The sequence below is a fragment of the Chlorocebus sabaeus genome, chromosome 12 (genome assembly GCF_047675955.1).
Source record: "Chlorocebus sabaeus isolate Y175 chromosome 12, mChlSab1.0.hap1, whole genome shotgun sequence".
Classification (NCBI taxonomy): domain Eukaryota; kingdom Metazoa; phylum Chordata; class Mammalia; order Primates; family Cercopithecidae; genus Chlorocebus; species Chlorocebus sabaeus.
In genome coordinates this window covers 98079745-98101664 of record NC_132915.1, presented here as the reverse complement: position 1 = coordinate 98101664, position 21920 = coordinate 98079745, and the positions used below count along the sequence as shown (strand labels likewise).

The window sequence follows — 21920 nt, the reverse complement described above, 5'->3', positions numbered from 1 at the left end:
GTGTAAGTGTCCAGGAAATTATCCATTTCTTCTAGATTTTCCAGTTTATTTGCGTAGAGGTGTTTATAGTATTCTCTGATGGTAGTTTGTATTTCTGTGGGGTCGGTGGTGATATCCCCTTTATCATTTTTAATTGCGTCGATTTGATTCTTCTCTCTTTTCTTCTTTATTAATCTTGCTAGTGGTCTGTCAATTTTGTTGATCTTTTCAAAAAACCAACTCCTGGATTCATTGATTTTTTGGAGGGTTTTTTGTGTCTCTATCTCCTTCAGTTCTGCTCTGATCTTAGTTATTTCTTGCCTTCTGCTAGCTTTCGAATGTGTTTGCTCTTGCTTCTCTAGTTCTTTTAATTGCGATGTTAGAGTGTCAATTTTAGATCTTTCCTGCTTTCTCTTGTGGGCATTTAGTGCTATAAATTTCCCTCTACACACTGCTTTAAATGTGTCCCAGAGATTCTGGTATGTTGTATCTTTGTTCTCATTGGTTTCAAAGAACATCTTTATTTCTGCCTTCATTTCGTTATGTACCCAGTAGTCATTCAGGAGCAGGTTGTTCAGTTTCCATGTAGTTGAGCGGTTTTGATTGAGTTTCTTAGTCCTGAGTTCTAATTTGATTGCACTGTGGTCTGAGAGACAGTTTGTTATAATTTCTGTTCTTGTACATTTGCTGAGGAGTGCTTTACTTCCGATTACGTGGTCAATTTTGGAGTAAGTACGATGTGGTGCTGAGAAGAATGTATATTCTGTTGATTTGGGGTGGAGAGTTCTATAGATGTCTATTAGGTCTGCTTGCTGCAGAGATGAGTTCAATTCCTGGATATCCTTGTTAACTTTCTGTCTCGTTGATCTGTCTAATGTTGACAGTGGAGTGTTGAAGTCTCCCATTATTATTGTATGGGAGTCTAAGTCTCTTTGTAAGTCTCTAAGGACTTGCTTTATGAATCTGGGTGCTCCTGTATTGGGTGCATATATATTTAGGATAGTTAGCTCTTCCTGTTGAATTGATCCCTTTACCATTATGTAATGGCCTTCTTTGTCTCTTTTGATCTTCGATGGTTTAAAGTCTGTTTTATCAGAGACTAGTATTGCAACCCCCGCTTTTTTTTGTTCTCCATTTGCTTGGTAAATCTTCCTCCATCCCTTTATTTTGAGCCTATGTATGTCTCTACGTGTGAGATGGGTCTCCTGAATACAGCAGACTGATGGTTCTTGACTCTTTATCCAGCTTGCCAGTCTGTGTCTTTTAATTGGAGCATTTAGTCCATTTACATTTAAGGTTAAGATTGTTATGTGTGAACTTGATCCTGCCATTATGATATTAACTGGTTATTTTGCTCGTTAGTTGATGCAGTTTCTTCCTAGTCTTGATAGTCTTTACATTTTGGCATGTTTTTGCAATGGCTGGTACCGGTTGTTCCTTTCTATGTTTAGTGCTTCCTTCAGGGTCTCTTGTAAGGCAGGCCTAGTGGTGACAAAATCTCTAAGCATTTGCTTATCTGTAAAGGATTTTATTTCTCCTTCACTTATGAAACTTAGTTTGGCTGGATATAAAATTCTGGGTTTAAAATTCTTTTCTTTAAGAATGTTGAATATTGGCCCCCACTCTCTTCTGGCTTGAAGAGTTTCTGCCGAGAGATCTGCTGTTAGTCTGATGCGCTTCCCTTTGTGGGTAACCCGACCTTTCTCTCTGGCTGCCCTTAAGATTTTTTCCTTCATTTCAACTTTGGTGAATCTGGCAATTATGTGTCTTGGAGTTGCTCTTCTCGAGGAATATCTTTGTGGCGTTCTCTGTATTTCCTGGATTTGAATGTTGGCCTGCCCTACTAGGTTGGGGAAGTTCTCCTGGATGATATCCTGAAGAGTGTTTTCCAACTTGGTTCCATTTTCCCCCTCACTTTCAGGCACCCCAATCAGACGTAGATTTGGTCTTTTTACATAATCCCATACTTCTTGCAGGCTTTGTTCATTTCTTTTTCTTCTTTTTTCTTTTGGTTTCTCTTCTCGCTTCATTTCATTCATTTGATCCTCAATCGCTGACATTCTTTCTTCCAGTTGATCGAGTCAGTTACTGAAACATGTGCATTTGTCACGTATTTCTTGTGTCATGGTTTTCGTCTCTTTCATTTCGTTTATGACCTTCTCTGCATTAATTACTCTAGCCATCAATTCTTCCACTTTTTTTTCAAGATTTTTAGTTTCTTTGCGCTGGGTACCTAATTCCTCCTTTAGCTCTGAGAAATTTGATGGACTGAAACCTTCTTCTCTCATCTCGTCGAAGTCATTCTCCGTCCAGCTTTGATCCATTGCTGGCGATGAACTGCGCTCCTCAGTTGAAAATGCAGAAGTCACCGGTCTTCTGTGTCGCTCGCGCTGGGAGTTGGAGACTGGAGCTGTTCCTATTCGGCCATCTTGCTCCGCCCCCCAGCAGGCTGTTTTTGACTTGTGACAAAGGGAGAAATGGAAAAGTAGACAGCAAGAGGCCAGGGGGCATGAGAATTGTATGTGTGTATGGGGTGAGCATGTGTGTGATCAGATAGTCCTGAGCCTTGCCCAAGAAGTTTTAAATTAAAGCGCAAAATGATGACAGGCAGAGAGGGAACTGAGGAGTATTATAAGACCCCTGAACCTCAGGGCTCAAGTGGAGTTCAGAGTGCATTGAGTTCAAATGCATGTTGTAATTGCAAACTCCACTAAGTCCAGCCTTGTGGTTAAGATCGAGGGCTCTGGTATTAGACAGTCCTGTTTCAAGTCCAAGCCTTACCAATATTTTGTGCAGTGATTGGAGAAGCTGCTTAATTTTAAACCTTAGTTTTCTTTTTCACAAAACAAGAATTGAAAGAATCTCTCTTGGTTGTTGTGAAGATTATCATGATATGCATGTGTATCAGTGAATAATGTAGGTAGCACAGAATAAGCCCCTGATAAATGTTAGCTGTAATGACCTCTGTTCTTTAACAACATGATTTAACAGATTTGTGTATATAAGTGTTAGGAAACTGGCACATAATCAATAAGTGCCTGAAGTGTATAGACTCAAATAATCTCAGAACCAGAAGAGAACTCAGAGGTGCATTTACATTATTGTTCAACCATCATCTCTATCCATCTCCAGAACTTTTTCATCATCCCTTATTTAAACTCTGTATCCATTAAACAATAACTCTCCCTTGCCCCCTCTTCCCAGTCCCTGGTAACTACTGTTCTACTTTCTGTCTCTGTGAATTTCACTATTCTAGATACCTCATATAACTGGAACCATGCAATATTTGTTCTTTTGTGTCTGGCTTATTTCACTTTGCATAATTTCTTCAAGGTTCATCCATGTGGTAGTATGTTCAGTTCTTCTATTTTTTAAGGCAAAAGTGCAGTTCTGCAGTCTGGATGTTAACTCAGTCTAATCTTTTATTTAATACTCTATTAGAAAATGGCAGTGCCCTGATTTATGTCACTAGCTTTTTTCACAGCAGGCATTCAGCACTGTCAACTGAAACAGGCTTTATTTGTCTTTGAGCTATTGTGTGCATCTCTACAGGCACTGCAATATTACTAATTAGCCTGTAAGATGCCTTAGTGGCTTTCTCGTTTCTTGTTTGAAGAACTGATAAAAACAAATTTTGACTTATTTATTTATTTATTTATTTATTTATTATTATTATTATACTTTAAGTTCTAGGGTACATGTGCATAACGTGCAGGTTTGTTACATATGTATACTTAATTGTAGTAAAATATACCTAACACAAATTAGAAGTGCTCATAAACTCAATGTTTAAAACATAATTTTCTTTTTCCTTAAATTCCGAGCAATTGAACTGAAAGTGATGTCAAAATTTAACTGTCACCAATATACTACTTGAAAATTCTTGGTTGCATAAAGCACAATATGGTAATTTATTAACATTTATAAAACCAAGAAAAATATAGCTTTGTCATTTTTTCATTTCTTTCTTTTTCTTGTATATAACTGTATTTTATTATCAATTGAATTTCTTTAATATTAAGAAGTCTGTTCAGTTGTCCAGTTCCTTTGGAGGACAGTTATCTCTTTTATGGTTCAGATAACTTTCTAATATATCAGTTTCATTTGTTTTGGTAATTGTAAATGTAGATAGTACAGCTTTGGGTTGAGAAAATAAATCTTCATATCTTCTTTTAAGCCACTGATCCATCATTCAGTGTAATAAAACATAAGCAAATTTTTAACATTTTAGAACATTGTATTTAAATTTTTATAGGTTTGGGGGTATGATTAAATTCAAATTAATAAATTATAAAATACTGAGATTTAGATATAATAAAAATTGAGAGAAAGTTTGAAAAAACTTAAAAATATTATTGTAAAACAAGATAACAAAGTGTGCTTACTTCTTACTGAGTTTTCATGCAGTTGCAAGAAAAACATCAAATTTCAAAATAACAATTAGATGGTAGTGAAAATACAGAAATTGCAGTGAATATAACCAAATGAAGTTAGTAAGATCATAGTATAAGTACTGAAGACAAACTGAGTTAATCTCTGTGAACGCTCATATCTATGTCCTAAACCTATTACCTTAGAACATTCTAGAAAACACAAGAACACATTATGTATTCTATTAGCCATCAGTGATACTGTCATCACACATCATGTGTCCCTTAAAAATTCCACTGTATATTCATGAAAGACTGAGAGTGACAAAGTCAAACAACATCTGAGTATTGCTATGAAAATGATTTTGATGTTATGAATTCCCTGATAGGGTCTTTGGGACCCTAGAGGTCTGTGGATGACAGTTGGAGAATCACTGGCCTACAGCAAGCTTCCTCTCTTCCTCTAAAGCCATATCTTATCTTCTCAGCTTTAAATGACTTCTTACCTGCATTTTTCACATTCATGTGGCCCATCTATTGCATCCTGTATGCATTTTGGATGAAAGCTAGATAAAGATGTGATGGTTCACTTTTCAGAGACACAGATTTTGCATTATGGATGCATTTATAATAGGATTTTCTTCGGAATAATTTGTAAAAGTCCTTGACTATTTTCAAAATCAACTATATGGGTAATATTTCAAACTTACTAATATTGTGTATCTTCATGCATATTCAACAGGCTCTCTTAGCATTGTGTGGAACTGTGTATGCTGTCACCTCATTAGGATGTAGCTTTTGGAAAGCTGAGACTACCTCTTCTGTATCCTTACCCTTTATTATTCCTAGAAGAGTTTATCTCTGCATATATTAAATTCTAACTATGTTCTAAGCTCTGTCCTAGCCTCGGCAGAAAATAAAATCAAATGAGAAATGTACTTCCGGCCAGGTGTGGTGACTCATGCCTGTAATCCCAGCAGTTTGGGAGGCTGAGGCAGGTGGATCACCTGAGGTCAGGAGTTAGAAACCAGCCTGGCCAACATGGTGAAACCCTGTCTCTACTGAAAATACAAAAATTGGCCAGGCATGGTGGCATGCTCCTGTAGTCCTGGCTACTCGGGAGGCTGAGGCAGAAAAATCACTTGAACCTCGGAGACGGAGGTTGCAGTGAGCCAAGACCATGCCACTGGTGACTCACACCTGTAATCCTAGCACTCTGGGAGGCCAAGATGGGCAGATCATGAGGTCAGGAGTTCGAGACCAGCCTGGCCAATATGGTGAAATCTTGTCTCTACTAAAAAAACAAAACAAAACAAAACCAACCAACCAACCAACCAACCAACCAACCAAACAAACAAACAAAAAAGCGAAAATTAGCTGGGCGTGGTGGCGTGTGCCTATAGTCCCAACTACTAGGGAGGCTGATGCAGAAGAATTGCTTGAACCCAGGAGGTGGAGTTTGCAGTGAGCAGAGATTGCGCCACTGCACTCCAGCCTGGGGGACAGAGCGAGATTCAGTCTCAAAACAAACAAAAAAAGAGAAATGTACTTCCTAAGTTCCCGGTAGGTATACAGTATTTAGATACTGACCATCTAGGGCTCTCCCTGTGTAATCTTTGCCTATATAATATGAATACAATATTACATAGTGATCACAAGCAAAACTAGGATCACCCACCTCTGGGTTTGAATCCTAGCTCTTCTACTTGTTATCCTGGGAAAGGAGACTCAGTTTCTTCATCTGTGAAATAGAATAGTACCCATCTCAGTGTGTTATTGTGAGAATTACATGCAATCGAGCATGTAAACCTTCAACTTAATGTCTTAAGAAGCACTCAAACAATGCTATTATTATTATCGATGATGATAATGAAGAAAGGAAAAATGAGAAAAAATAGCACTTACCTGATGGCCAAAATGATTGCTAGTCAGTGAGTTTAAAATAGCTTGATATGGTAGAATCACAGTGGATAAGATTCTACAAAACTATTCCTGTACAGTGAATTGAATTAGGACACCCCCAAAGGAACCAAAGGTAAAAAAAAAAATCTATAAAAGGACTACATTTTTTATTGGAACCAAGATATTTTATTATCCTAGCTTCCATAATTCCCAGCAACTCTTTTTTTTTTTCCCTTTTCTTTCTTTTTTCTTTTTCTTTTTTTTTTTTGAGACAGTCTCGCTCTGTCGCCCAGGCTGGAGTGCAGTGGCACGATCTCCACTCACTGCAAGCTCTGCCTCCTGGATTCACTCCATTCTCCTGCCTCAGCCTCCCGAGTAGCTGGGATTACAGGTGCCCGCCACCACGCCCGGCTGATTTTTTATATTTTTAGTAGAGACGGGGTTTCACTGTGTTAGCCAGGATGGTCTTGATCTCCTGACCTCGTGATCCACCCGCCTCAGCCTCCCACAGTGCTGGGATTACAGGTGTGAGCCACCGCACCCGGACCCCAGCAACTCTTTATCTACCTTTCATCCAGATGCATTTTTCCCATGTGAAAGTTGTGTAGATTACTTGTTCATGGGGAGTAAAGGTTAAATGCTTCCAGTTTGTGGAAGAATGCAGAGTCACTGATACCTGGATGTAGACTTGGGGGAGTGTTCCTTTGTTAGTTTTGAGAGTGTCTTCTTGATCTCTGTGCAAAAATTATTTCTTCCCGGCTTCCACATTTCTCCCCACTTCTCTTTACCTCCTTGGCTCCTTCACATGCTCTTCTCCCACCTCCCTATATAAAACTTGGTCTCAGATCATTCATTCCCACTATGTATGATTTATAACTTGGCAAGTGACTCCTCTTCCTAGGTTGCATATTTTAAATTTTATTGATGACTTCAGTGAATTCTCTAATATTAGAATTTCAGTTAGAGAATTTTGGAAGTACGGGGGACTTCCAGGACCTTAAAGAATAAGGATGAGTTTACAATCAGTTTTTTACCCACTGAGAAAAGACGAGAGTAGAGGCCAGGCGCGGTGGCTCATGCCTGTAATCCCAGCACTTTGGGAGACTGAGGCGAGTGGATCACCTGAGGTCAGGAGTTTGAGACCAGCCTGGCCAACGTGGCGAAACCCCATCTCTACTAAAAATACAAAATTAGCCAGGCGTGGTGGAGATTGCCTGTAATCCTAGCTACTTGGGAGGCTGAGGCAGGAGAATCACTTGAACCTGGGAGGTGGAGGTTGCAGTGAGCCGAGATTGCGCTATTGCACTCTAGCCTGGGTAACAAGAGTGAAACTCCATCTCAAAAAAAAAAAAAAAAAAAAAAAAAAAAAAAGATGAGAGAGGAGTACTAGATCAGGAGCCATGAGACTTGTGGTCTGATGTAAGATGTGTTGCTAATATGATGTGTGATTTATTAAACACTTTATTATAACCATTTCAACTAAAAGTACAGAAAATAGTATAATGTAATTGAACCCCATGACACATCACCTAGCATAGTAATTTAAACAATTTTTCCAATCTTGTTTAATCTATATGCCTCCTCCCCTTTTTATTTGCTGGTGACTGTTTTAAAGCAAATTTGCAGATATTGCATAAATTCATTGACCTACTTCAGAATGCATCTTTCAGAAATGAGAATTTAAAAATTAAAATATCATCATTATCCTTGAAAATAGTGACATTAATTCATGATATCATCTAATGCCTAAACCATATTCAGATTTTCTTGTCTTAAACATTACTCTTTTCAGTTGATCTTTTCAAATCAGACTCTGAGTAATGTCCACATGTTACATTTTTGTCACTGTGTTTTTTAATGTATACCAGCCCCATACCTTTTTGGTTATTATTTATTGGTACCCTATTGTTAGTAATACTAAAATTAGCTGGTAATTCTCTACCTCTTCTCTGCCTCTCTCAAAATACCTGACTTAAAATAATACTTCTTAATTTCAAGTTAATAATAGGCAATAAGCAATTATTTTATTCTTTACATCCTCCTCTCATTATTCCCACATTTTGTTTATTGTATGTAACTACATAGTCAGAGCATTTATCCATGAACAGTATTCTCTTACCTTGTAACCATCATTTAATGTTAGTTCTACAGTTAAATATATGCTTCCTGTTTATCACCAGTTCTTAAGTTGATGTCTCTCCAGTCATTTTGGTTGCCTAAAGCTTGTTCTGTGGTAAGTTCCTTAAGAGTTCTTGAATAGTGAAAGTGGCCCTTATATTTGAAAGTAATTTTAGTTGGATATGAAATCTTGACTCATCTGTTATTTTCTTGAGGATCTTAATATCCAGAATCTACAAGGAACTTAAAACATTTGCAAGAAAAAAATAACCCCATTAAAAAGTGGGCAAAAGACATAAACAGACACTTCTCAAAAGAAGACATTTATGCAGCCAACAAACATAAGAAAGAAAGTTCAACATCACTGGTCATTAGAGAAATGCAAATCATAACCACCATGAGACACCATCTCATGACAGTCAGAAAGTCAAGGAACAACAGATGCTGGTGAGACTGGAGAAACAGGAACACTTTTACACTGTTGGTGGGAATGTAAATTAGTTCAACCATTGTGGAAAATAGTGTGGCAATTCCTCAAAGACCTAGAACCAGAAATACCATTCAACCCAGCAGTACCATTACTGAGTATATACCCAAAGGATATAAATTATTCTATTATAAAGATACATGCACACGTATGTTCATTGTAGCACTATTCACAATAGCAAAGACATGGTATCAGCCCAAATGTCCATCAATGATACATTGGATAAAGAAAATGTGGTACATATATATCATGGAGTACTATGAAACTATAAAAAGGAACAAGATCATGTCCTTTGCAGGGAAATGGATGGAGCTGGAAGTTATTATCCTCAGCAAACTAACACAGGAACAGAAAACCAAATTCTGCATGTTCTCACTTGTAAGTGGGAGCTGAACAATGAGAACACATGGACACAGGGAGGGGAACAACCCACACTGGGGTCTGTCTGGGAGTGGGGAGGGAGAGCATCAGGATAAATAGCTAATGCATGTGGGGCTTAATACCTAGGTGATGGGTTGATAGGTACAGGAAACCACCATGGCACACGTTTAGCTATATAACAAACCTACACGTCCTGGATGTATCCTGGAACTTAAAACCTACATGTATCCTGGAACTTAAAATAAAAATAAGTTAAAAAAAAGTAAGTTAGTGTTCTCAGGACTAAAGAATATAATTGGATTTATAAGTTAATGGTGGCATAAGTAATGAATTTATTTATTTAATGTATATGTAATATACATATAATTTATGAATATATTTATTTAATATAGATATTCCTAACATTTTGAAGTAGCTAACTGAACTTTTTGGTTGAGCATGAGAAAACTATGGCACATAAATTGAGTAAGTAGAAATGGTACATATCTTCTAGGCCTGCATCCCACAAACCAAATGATCAGTGAGAGATAGTGGTGAAAAACAGGTGTGCCTGTACAAACATGAAGGTATTGCTTTGGGTTTCTTTCCTAGCTTTCTGGTTACTCCCTTATAATTAGGAGCACATAGTGAAAGCACTAGCAGGGACCTTGATGTTGGAACCTAGGCATCCCTGTATTTCCTTGGACACTATTCACCTCTTACTAAATCTTTAAGGCCAAAAAACTTGTATTCAGCGTCAGGTCCTGCCACACAAGCTTGTGACCTAGAAAAGCAGATGGTTGTGGGAACTTGATGAAATAATTGAAGAAGAAAAATTCCAGAGAGTGTGTAAGTCTTACATTACTATTGTTATTGACAATAACACGATCCAGAAGAATTGATGAAGCAACTAATTCACACTGATGTGTTTGTGTGTTAATATAGTTGGGTAGTAGTAATTAATGCTGTTTATCAAATACTTCTGGCTTTCTATCTTAGAGGGACATAGTTGGGTTGTGCCTCCCAGCTGCCTTGTGTTTGAGTGGGGTCATGAGAGGGGTTTTGGACAATAAGTTATGGTCAGAAGCGCCAGTGTGAAACCTCCAGTGTGAAACCGCCAGTGTGAAACCTCCAAGAGCCTTTAACTGCCAGTGTGAAACCTCCAAGAGCCTTTCTTAGCTTCTGGCAGAGTGATGATTAATGTTTTCAATGGTGACTACTCCATGATCTTGGTTCTCTGCATGTTGAAAATAAGTAGCACACTTAATCGTTTTTCTATGGTGGACATACAATGTGAATGAGAAATAAACTTTTGGTTTTAAGGGTCTAAGACTTTGAGGTTGAGTGTTTCCACATCACAACTGAACTTTTTCCTGACTGATACACTAGCTTTTTCTAGGACACAAAGGCAGCTTGGTAAGGATGCTGGATGTATGGAGAAGGGAAGAATTAAGAGTGAAGGGAAAAGAAATTGGGTACTGAGCCTTCACACTGTCATGAAACTTAAGTGTTGGTGGGGAGAATAAGTGTGTTTTGTAGATTCTTCTGTCTTTCCAGCCGGATTCTCCTTTCTCTCAAACTGATCAAACCTCAGCTTTTCATTGTTCCTCAAACACATTGCAGTGCTTGTTGTCTCCACATGCTTGGGTGGTTTTCACTATTTGAAATGCTTTGCAGATTTCCTCGTCTTTTGAAACTTCCTCTTTCAAAATTCATTCCATCCTTCAAGATGCCATTCCTTCTAGAAGTCTTACCCAATGACCTATGAAACCCATGTAGTTTCTTCTTGTTAAAATTAATGGGTTTTATAAGTCATGGTGGCTCACCCCTGTAATCCCAGTACTTTGAGAGGCCAAGGTAGGAGGATCCCTTGAAGCCAGGAGTTCAAGACCTACCAGGGTGAGATAATATGACCTTGTCTCTAAAAAAAAAAAAAACAAAAACAAAAACAAAAAAAAACACACACAAAAAATGGTTGAGTGTGGTGGCATGTTCCTGTAGTCCCAGCTACTTGGCAGGCTAAGGCAGGAGAATCACTTGAGCCCGGGAGTTTGAGGCTGCAGTGAGCTATAATTGCACCATTGTACTCCAACCTGAGCAATAGAGTGAGATTATGTTTCTAAAAAAAAAAAGCCATGCAACACAAGAAGAACAACCCTCCGCTACCAAACAAAAAACTAATAGGATTTAAACTCCATGACTGCTAGCCATTGTCAGGCTTATAGACAAGTTACTTGGAGATAGCTTTATTTTTCTATATGATTACCAATCTAATGGAGATAGCTTTATTTTTCTATATAATTGCCAGTCTATTGAGGAGGCAATACTCAGCTTTCAAAACTTGAAACCTTTTCCTGAAATCTGGATTCCTAACAGTACCTAGCCTGAGACTGAATATGTATTTGGTTAAGATCATTGATAGAAACCAAGTGTTTTGCTCCTAGGTCAATTCTCTTACTGGTATCCAACACCAATTTTCATGACCTCTTTGAGTGCCACATGGAAAATAGTAAGTAAGAATAACCCGATGATCTCTTAGATCATGTCTTAATTATGACATACCAACATTTTGTTCCTTTTACCAGTAAATTCTGTCTCTTAATTTCTTCAAACCCCTTTTCATATCTTTGTTCCTCAGGCTGTAGATGAAAGGGTTCAGCATGGGTGTCACTACTGTGTACATAACTGTGGCTACCCGGTCCCTAACCACTGAGTACACGGACAGGGGCCTAAAATAGACATAAATAATACTCCCATAGAAAAGGGATACTGCAGTAAGGTGGGAGCCACAGGTAGAGAAGGCCTTCCACTTCCCAGCTGCAGAGGGGATTCTGAGCACAGTGACGATGATTCGCAGGTAGGAGAAGATGATACACAGGAAGGGGGTCACGATGACAGCTAAGGTCTCAGTCATGACCACCATCTGGTTGGAGGATGTGTCAGAGCAGGACAGCTTTAGCACAGGCTGGGTGTCACAGAAAAAGTGCTTAATGACGTGAGAGGCACAGAAAGACAGGTGAGACATAAGTAGCACGCGGAACAGGGAATGTAAGTGGGAGATGCTGCAAGAACCCAATAGCATGAGTAGGTAATGCCGTGGGTTCATAACTACATCATAGTGTAAGGGGTTGCAGATGGCCACCAGCCGGTCGATGGCCATAGAGGCCAGCAGGTAGCTGTCAGTGTTCCCAAAGGCCATGAAGACATACATCTGGACCAGGCAGCCCACATAAGAGATAACGTTTGTCTCTGATAGAAAATTCACCAGCATCTTAGGCACTATGGCTGTTGTGAAGCAGATATCCGTGAAAGACAAGTTGCTGAGAAAAAAGTACATAGGGGTGTGGAGCCTGGGGTCAGAGTAGATGGCCAGGATGATGAGCACATTCCCCACCACGGTGACCAGGTACATGATGAGGAAGATGGCAAAGAGAGGTTTCTGCAGCTGAGGGTTGGAAGAGAGGCCCAGGAGGATGAAGCCTGAGGTGCTGCTGCTGTAATTCTTTGTCTCCATGTCTCTGGACTTCCTGGATAGGGTTTGGAGAAGCAGTGGGAGAGATGTAAAGGGCAGTTTGATCAAGACAGCTTCCTTCATAAGTTTAAGCCCGTAAAAATAGCTCATAGCCCTTTGTTATGGTTTTTAAGAATATTTACTTTAAGAAACTATGGAGAAACAGGTAGTAAAATCCAACAAGGGAACAGTTAAAATTATCCAAGCTGTCTCCTAAACTAGAAACTAAAGATTTTCAATTTTCCATTCCATGCTTATGGATCGGGAGAATTAATATAGTTAAAATGACTATACTTCCCAAAGCAATCTACATACTGAACATAATCCCTATCAACATACCAATATCATTTTTCACAAAATTAGAAAAGAGCAATTCTAAAATTGATATGGAGCCAAAAAGAGCCAGAATAGCCAAAGCAATTTTAAGAAAAAAGTACAAAGTTGGAGGTATCACATTACCTGACTTCAAAATATATTACAAGGCTATAGCAACCAAAATAGCGTGTTGCTGTATAAAAACAGACACATAGATCAGTGAAACAGAATAAAGAAATAAATCAATATATCAAAGGGATACCTGCACTTCTATATTTATTGCAGCACTATTCACAATAGCAAAGATCAACCTAAGTGTCCATCAATGGATGAATGAAGAAAAGAAGTGGTGTTTGTACATGTATATGTACACACACACACACACACACACACACACACACACACACACACAGTGGAATACTATTTAGTCAAGATAAATAATGAAATCATGTCATTTGTAGCACCATGGATGGAACTGGAGGTCATTATTTTGAGTGAAACAAGCCAGGCACAAAAATACAAATATACAAATACAAAAATATAAAGCACAAAGCACTAATAGCACATGTTCTCACTCATAAGTGAGTGGTACAAATATGTACATAGGATCATTGTAAGTGGAATGATGGACAATGGAGACTCAGAAGAAGTGGGGGTCAGGAGTAAAAGGGGAATTAATGATGATAAATTGCCTAATAGGTGCAATGTATGTTATTTGCATGGTAGATACCCTAAAAACCCTAACTTGACCACTGCACAATGTATTCATGTAACAAAACTGTACTTGCACCCCATAAACTTATACAAATAAAAAATAAAGGCTTTTCCTTGTGTTCTTCGGAACTTCTATGTGGCTTAATTTGTCTTGAGTTCTTCTCATTTCCCTTTCTGAAGATTCTTCTTAGGTTGTCTCTTGACCAACTTCTTAGCTTCTTTTTTTTTTTTTTTTGTTCCAGAGGAAGTGGTTTCTGGGTCCCACCTTGAATGAGGATACTTTCATACAGGGTATCACCATGAATACAACTGTTTCATTCAGAGTCCTCTCCTGCTCATAGTTCTGGAGGTGGTGGTGATAGTTGAGATAGTACAATAATGAACATCAGACTCAATCAATGCTCCTTACTGTCCACAGAATTCAGATGAGCCTTCCTTAAGTCTTCAGAGCAAAACCTGCTTAATGTATGTTCAAATCTTTCTGTTTGGTTAATATGATCTGGATACTTTAATTTTAAGCTTTTGATCCAAAGATGTCACTCAAAATAGGAGTACTACCAGGAATAGCCTATGTTACTGTGATTAGTTTTTAAAATATATTAACTTTTCTGATTATAAAATTATAACATCCTCTTTCTAAACATTCAAATATTACAGTATTATAAAACTTAGATCGTTAAGAGTCTTATTCTACCAGTATCATGAAAAGACCAGAAAAGGATGGCTCCTATTACAACTATTAAGCTATACTGTTGATATGATGGTCTCAATCAGTGAAAAAGTAAGAATTAAAAGACATAAACATTAGAAATGATGAAATTGTCCACCTAGAAAATCCAAGATAATCATCTGAAAAAATTTAAAATCTATGAAGACTTTATCAAACTAGCCAGATAAAAGATACATATACAAATATACTTTTCTTATATAATTTGGAAAACATTTCAATTGACAGTGGTAAGAAAGTCTAAAAAATACTTAGGAATAAACCTGAGCAATAAAAATAAATGAGTAAGATTTATCTGGAGAAACTGTAACAGAACACAAAATGAAGATCTAAATAAACAGAGATATTATATTCCTATCAATATTTTAAAAATGTTAATTCTTCTCAGATTAATAAAATTCAATGCACCTCTAATAAGACCCCAGGGGAATTTTCAATGACATTTGTGAAAGTTTTTCTAAAATTCACCTAGATTAATAAATGGCTAAGAACAGAAAATAATTTTGAAAAAATTCAGAACAATTTCAGGAAACTTTTCTAACCCCAATCAAATTACATAATAGTGAAAAACAATAAGATAATGGCACAAACAGAAAAGCAAATCAATGGACCACCATAAAGAATTTCATAGATCTGTATTTATGCATACATATATATAGGTAGATATATATAGACAGTAATTTATCTGCAACTTAATATACAGTAAAATTTAATAGCATCAAAGAAAGAATGGAATATTAATGATATTTGTGACAATTGGTTGAACACTTGGAAAGTATAAGGCTAGATTTCTATCTAACCCACACATATAAATAAAACCCAGATGAATGAACAATCTGAAAGTTAAAAATCCAAACTACAAAGTAAGTTTGAGCCAAAACTAAAGGAGCATATTTTTACAGTCTCAGGATGGGAATGTCATTCCAAGCAAGAAATGAAATGAAGAAGCAAGAATGACAAAATAACCCACTTAAAAATTTGAAAATTATGCCAAAAGAGATTATAGGCAAAGCTAAAATAGAAACTATTGACTCAATGAAAATACGTGCAACACAGTTACTAAATAAAATGTATGACAAGATGATCAACATAATTGATAATCAGAAAATGTGGACTGAAATTCAATTCTCACTTATCAGTTTTATGCTAAATTTTTTGACAATATACAAAGGGAACTAGACACTCACGTGTACTAGCAGTAAGAGAGTAAATTAGTGTTATCCCTTTGGTAGTCTCCATCAGAACTGAAAATCTGCACTTCTTTGTCCAATAATTCCACTTACGAAAAGCTATCCTTTAAAAATAGTAATATTTGTATGTCAAAGTATATGTACACACATTTTATTGTAATGTTGCTTGTAATAGCAAACTAAACATAATACAACATGACAAACAAAACAACTACACAGGAAACAAACTGAATATTCACAAATAGGTGATTTATCAAATAGTTTATAGTGTATTTTTATTACTCAACATCGTGTAGTCTCTGAAGAAATAAGATGGATAATGTTAGCCAATATTTATTGACACCTGATACTTGCCACATACTGAGCTAAGTGCTTTGCAAAGTTTTTATCATTTTATTTTCTCCAAATCCTACAACATAGGCATTTTAATGATTGCAACTTACGGATAAAAATTTAGAGTGTAGCAAAATTAAGTAACTTACCAGACCCCGCAGGGAGTAAGTGGTAGAGCTGGAATTTGAATTCAGGCAGTCTGATGGCACAGACATAACAAAATGTCATGGACATTTTGTGACAAAAACAAGGAAGAGAACAAGCCTAAAGAATAATCCCATTTTTGAGTTGAACAAAGAGAACACATGGACACAGGGAGAGGAACATCACACACCAGGGCTGTCGGGGAGTCGGGGGCAAGGGGAGGGAGAGCATTAGAACAAATATCTAATGCATGCCAGGCTTAAAACTAGATGACGATTGATGGGTAAGGAAACCACCATGACACATGTATACCTACATAACAAACCTGCACATTCTGCACATGTATCCCAAGACTTAAAGTATAATAATTAAAAAAGAACAACCCCATTTTTGTAAAGAAAAGTATTTTTTAAAATATGTTGTGTTTGTTGTGGTGTGGAAAGAGTCCTTAAAAAGTGTTTATAGGAAGAATCAATATCGTGAAAATGGCCATACTGCCCAAGGTAATTTATAGATTCAATGCCATCCCCATCAAGCTACCAATGAGCTTCTTCACAGAATTGGAAAAAACTGCTTTAAAGTTCATATGGAACCAAAAAAGAGCCCGCATCTCCAAGACAATCCTAAGTCAAAAGAACAAAGCTGGAGGCATCACGCTACCTGACTTCAAACTATACTACAAGGCTACAGTAACCAAAACAGCATGGTACTGGTACCAAAACAGAGATATAGACCAATGGAACAGAACAGAGTCCTCAGAAATAATACCACACATCTACAGCCATCTGATCTTTGACAAACCTGAGAGAAACAAGAAATGGGGAAAGGATTCCCTATTTAATAAATGGTGCTGGGAAAACTGGCTAGCCATAAGTAGAAAGCTGAAACTGGATCCTTTCCTTACTCCTTATACGAAAATTAATTCAAGATGGATTAGAGACTTAAATGTTAGACCTAATACCATAAAAATCCTAGAGGAAAACCTAGGTAGTACCATTCAGGACATAGGCATGGGCAAAGACTTCATGTCTAAAACACCAAAAGCAACGGCAGCAAAAGCAAAAATTGACAAATGGGATCTCATCAAACTAAGGAGCTTCTGCACAGCAAAAGAAACTACCATCAGAGTGAGCAGGCAACCTACAGAATGGGAGAAAATTTTTGCAATCTACTCATCTGACAAAGGGCTAATATCCAGAACCTACAAAGAACTCAAACAAATTTACAAGAAAAAAACAAACAACCCCATCCAAAAGTGGGCAAAGGATATGAACAGACATTTCTCAAAAGAAGACATTCATACAGCCAACAGACACATGAAAAAATGCTCATCATCACTGGCCATCAGAGAAATGCAAATCAAAACCACAATGAGATACCATCTCACACCAGTTAGAATGGCGATCATTCAAAAGTCAGGAAACAACAGGTGCTGGAGAGGATGTGGAGAAATAGGAACACTTTTACACTGTTGGTGGGAGTGTAAACTAGTTCAACCATTATGGAAAACAGTATGGCGATTCCTCAAGGATCTAGAACTAGATGTAGCATATGACCCAGCCATCCCATTACTGGGTATATACCCAAAGGATTATAAATTATGCTGCTATAAGGACACATGCACACGTATGTTTATTGCAGCACTATTCACAATAGCAAAGACTTGGAATCAACCCAAATGTCCATCAGTGACAGATTGGATTAAGAAAATGTGGCACATATACACCATGGAATACTATGCAGCCATAAAAAAGGATGAGTTTGTGTCCTTTGTAGGGACATGGATGCAGCTGGAAACCATCATTCTTAGCAAACTATCACAAGAACAGAAAACCAAACACCGCATGTTCTCACTCGTAGGTGGGAACTGAACAATGAGATCACTTGGACTCGGGAAGGGGAACATCACACACCGGGGCCTATCATGGGGAGGGGGGAGGGGGGAGGGATTGCATTGGGAGTTATACCTGATGTAAATGACGAGTTGATGGGTGCAGCACACCAACATGGCACAAGTATACATATGTAGCAAACCTGCACGTTGTGCACATGTACCCTACAACTTGAAGTTTAATAATAATAAATAAAAATAAAATAAAATAAAATAAAATGCACAATAAGTTACTGTTGACTGTTAAAAAAAAAAAAGTGTTTATGTGTAAGGTGGTTACCTACTGAATTTTCATATTTAACTTTATATTATATTGTCTGTTTAAAAATAAAGGTTGTGTTTATATTCATTTCATAATTTAAAAGGTTAAATTTCCTATAATTCCACTGGAATTGTGTGCATATTTTAAAGATCTTTTTCTCGGTTTAGATCTATATACACTGCATATAGGAATGAGGTTAAATGGTTCATTATGCTTCCGCTACCCCAAGAATGTTACAATGGATATTTTTTGTCTCTCTATATATTTCTCACTCATGAGATAATTTTTACAGTGTAGAATAGATCCTGAGATCTGGAATGCTGAAATAGAGTTTACAAATCTTAAACATGTCAATAGATATTAGAAACATGGGACACATACCTTTCATCTCACTCTTGGGCAATGTACTTATTTAATTCTCTGGGTTCGTTCCACATTTCTTTCTCTGTATCTTTTAGCTTCACCCCTGGGACATAGTTTGACTTGGTGATAAAGGGCTATCTCATCACCCTTGGCTTGAACTTGGAATTTTCCAAATTTATGTGATTTTTCTCAGGGGCAGTTACTTAGCTCGTTCCCATTTAGCTGGATTTGACAGCATCACGTATTTTCCTCATGCCTTGGGCAAGTCATTTCACTGCCATATAGATAATGGTGCACACATGTATGTTTGTGTGTGTGCTACGTTCTACCCTGCCTAGGAGCTGTCAAATGACAGTTGAGCGAGTCTTTGGCAAACTCTATGGCAAGTGATTAGCATAACTGCTCATACAATAAGCTAGAGAAATGACATTTCAGTGATGGGTCTTGTCATCAGGTGGTGGTTGCGAAGGGCCAGGAGAGACTGGGAGTCTTTCTAAGCCTTTTAAGTCACATCATTTCACCTTAAAAGGTATTTACTCCCTTCCTTGACAGACAGGAAATGTGGATTATTTCTATACTTCTAGACTTCCTCTATTAAAATTTTTACATTATGAACATTTGTCACCTGAGGTTGTTTTTCCTTTTCTTATTTACTCATCACTTATGCAGGGTCCTTCTCCTGGCCAAATGAAACCAGGGAGTACGCATTGTCAGCCCAAATGAAACCAGGGAGTACGCATTGTCAGCACACAATGCACTTCCCAAATTGGGACGCTGGGTGGGCAGTACCCTGGTGGAAAGCTACTCATTATTCATGCACCTAGTCCCCCGAATGAGCAAGGACAGTTGAGAATTGACTAAACTGGAAAAATGCAGCTAACATTTATTAGACAGAGTCTGTGCTTACCGCTTGTCTCATTTAATCCTCACAATAACACTATGTTTGAAGTACCATTATTTCGCCCTTTACAACAAAGGAGACTGAAGTTCAGAGTCACAGAGCTGGTGAGTGGTGTATCTGGGATTCAAACCTGAGTACACTCACTGTAAATTATGTGTTTTAAACTGCTCTATCACACCTCTTCCCCAAACTGTACATGTGCAGTAGAGAACTAAACTGGTGTGTCCTCTGCCAACATAGGCCGTCTTACTGCCAAGTGCCTTCAACCTCCTTGCTGACCCACTCCTTCCACTCTATCCTTTGCTGCTACATATTGGGATCCTTTTGATTTCCTTCCTTCCTACTCCCATTTCTGCCTCCCGTTCCATAAAGCCATGTGCTCTCCTGTTTCTTGCCTTCAGATATGACAAGCTATGACTTTGGACCACAGCTTTATCAAATCTTGAATAAACAACAGCCCTCTGATTTTGCAACATCAACACCTCACCTTAAGATCTCTAGATGTCTTCTGGGTCCACGTTTTGGAATTCCAGCCTTTTCCTGCTTACTGTCTTTTATCTTCCAGCAGTACAAGCAAGCGGATTGGCAGTGTTGGGTGCATAGGTCCCTTGCAGAGATATGTTCCCCTTGGGGATTCTGCAGGTCCTTTCTAGGCTGGCTTCTTCTCTTTTCAGTTCTCTGAAATGTCTTCTTTCTGCCTAGTTTTTACTCCTATATCAAATGAGAGATTTACCTCATGTCTCTTGGCTTCAGAGAAGGTGGTATCTCAGCCTAATTTCTTATTTCCTACTTAGTTTAGGTTGAAAGTTCTTCTGGCCACTGTAGGTCCTTCAGATCGATAATTGAACCCAGTTCAACCAGCTCAGGTTGTCCTCAGTTAGCTTCTGCCCCACTTTTGTTTCTGTCATTTTTCTCCTGGGTATCACTGATTTTCCAGATGCCTGCCTCTGCTTCTCTCTCTCAATAATTCAATGAATTAAACTCTCAAGCTATTAGTTCTTCCTGGTGCCTCCCCTACCTGCGATCAGCCAGTGTTCATAAGTGCAACTGCAAATACAGCTCTTACAGATTAGGTCTCCTGAGTCTTAAGGAAGGGGCTGTGGATCCTCAGAGAGTTTTGCTCAGATATCATGAGGTTTTAGACCCCTCTGCCTTTCACCTTCATCATTTTAGCGTCCTAGGAAAGCGATTGTTCAATTTCCACAATTCTAAAGACAAGGAGCTCACAATACCTGGAGGTGACCCAGTCCTTGGGTGGAACAAATCCGGATTAGGAAATTCTTCCACATCACGAGTGGAAGTTTGCCTTTCTGTTATTGCTAGGTACTACTCTACAAACTTGACGTAAACTAAGTCATTTAGTCTTTACAACAACTCCATTTTACAGATAACACAAATGAGATACAGAACTGAAGTGACTTGCCTAAGAATACACAGCCAGAGGGTGGTAGATTACAGCTCCAGAGTGTGTGCTCTCAGCTTCTGCATTGCCCTAACTCTCTTGTTCACTTGTTCCTCTGTTGACCTGGTTTCCTGGAGGTGAGAACTCTGTGGGTCTTGAGTTGCAGAATGTTGGCTTGCCCTTTAAGGGCAGGAGAAAGTGTCCTGCACAAAGTAGGTATTTCAAATGTTTGATATTTGACCAAAAAGAAAGAAAGGAAAAAATATAGAGAAAGACCATGTTTCCTGGCTTTTGAGATGGGGGAGAGAAAAACAGGATAAGGAAAAGGGATAACCACATGAAGATATTGACCCCACAGTTCCCATTATCAAGACCCCTCAGTGTGCCTACCTGTGGGCTTGACAAAGGAGATTCAGGGGACTGAAAAGACTTGGGGGTCTGCCAGGGGATTAAGATCAGGCTCTGAATCTCTGAAAGAGGCTTCTTGAAGCACAGATCTAGCCTCAGAAATGTGATGGTTCTTCCCCACCTATGGTGGGAATTTTAATAAAAAGGGAGACAGGTGCCTATCCTCTCTGCATGCCAGAGTCCTGTGAGGATTGGCCCTGTGGTCTTCCCAGGGGATTGCAGGGGCGGGGGTAGCTGGGGGAACATCACTGATGTCCTCACTGAGCTCTGTGGGAAAACTGGACTCCGGAGATGTAGCTTCTTACACTTGGGAAGGGAATTAGAGCCATGTAGCAGTAAGGGTGATGTGTGTGTGCACATATGTATGCACATAAGTTTATGCATATGTATGTATTCGATGTAGATATGTGTACTCTTATGCATATCTGTGTTTATGCTTATGTGCACCTACCTGGAAGGAGAGGTAATGGCCTCTGATATCGCTGAGGTTCTGTGTCTGCATGTGTGACTGTATCTAAGTACACCTGCAGTGTTATTGGAAAG

At 38.3% G+C, this 21920-nt stretch overlaps 1 protein-coding gene across 1 annotated transcript; it reads right to left on the bottom strand.

Annotated features, from left to right (window-relative positions):
• Positions 1-11583: 11583 nt before the first annotated feature.
• Positions 11584-13428, bottom strand: LOC103239912 (olfactory receptor 1L6). Its single transcript, XM_008006357.3, has one exon. The coding sequence runs from the start codon at positions 12836-12838 to the stop codon at positions 11795-11797; it is 1044 nt and encodes a 347-aa protein (XP_008004548.3). The 5' UTR covers positions 12839-13428; the 3' UTR covers positions 11584-11794.
• Positions 13429-21920: the final 8492 nt, after the last annotated feature.

Coding starts and splice junctions, on each gene's coding strand:
- LOC103239912 (XM_008006357.3), bottom strand. CDS start 12,838: ATGAGCTATTTTTACGGGCTTAAACTTATGAAGGAAGCTGTCTTGATC.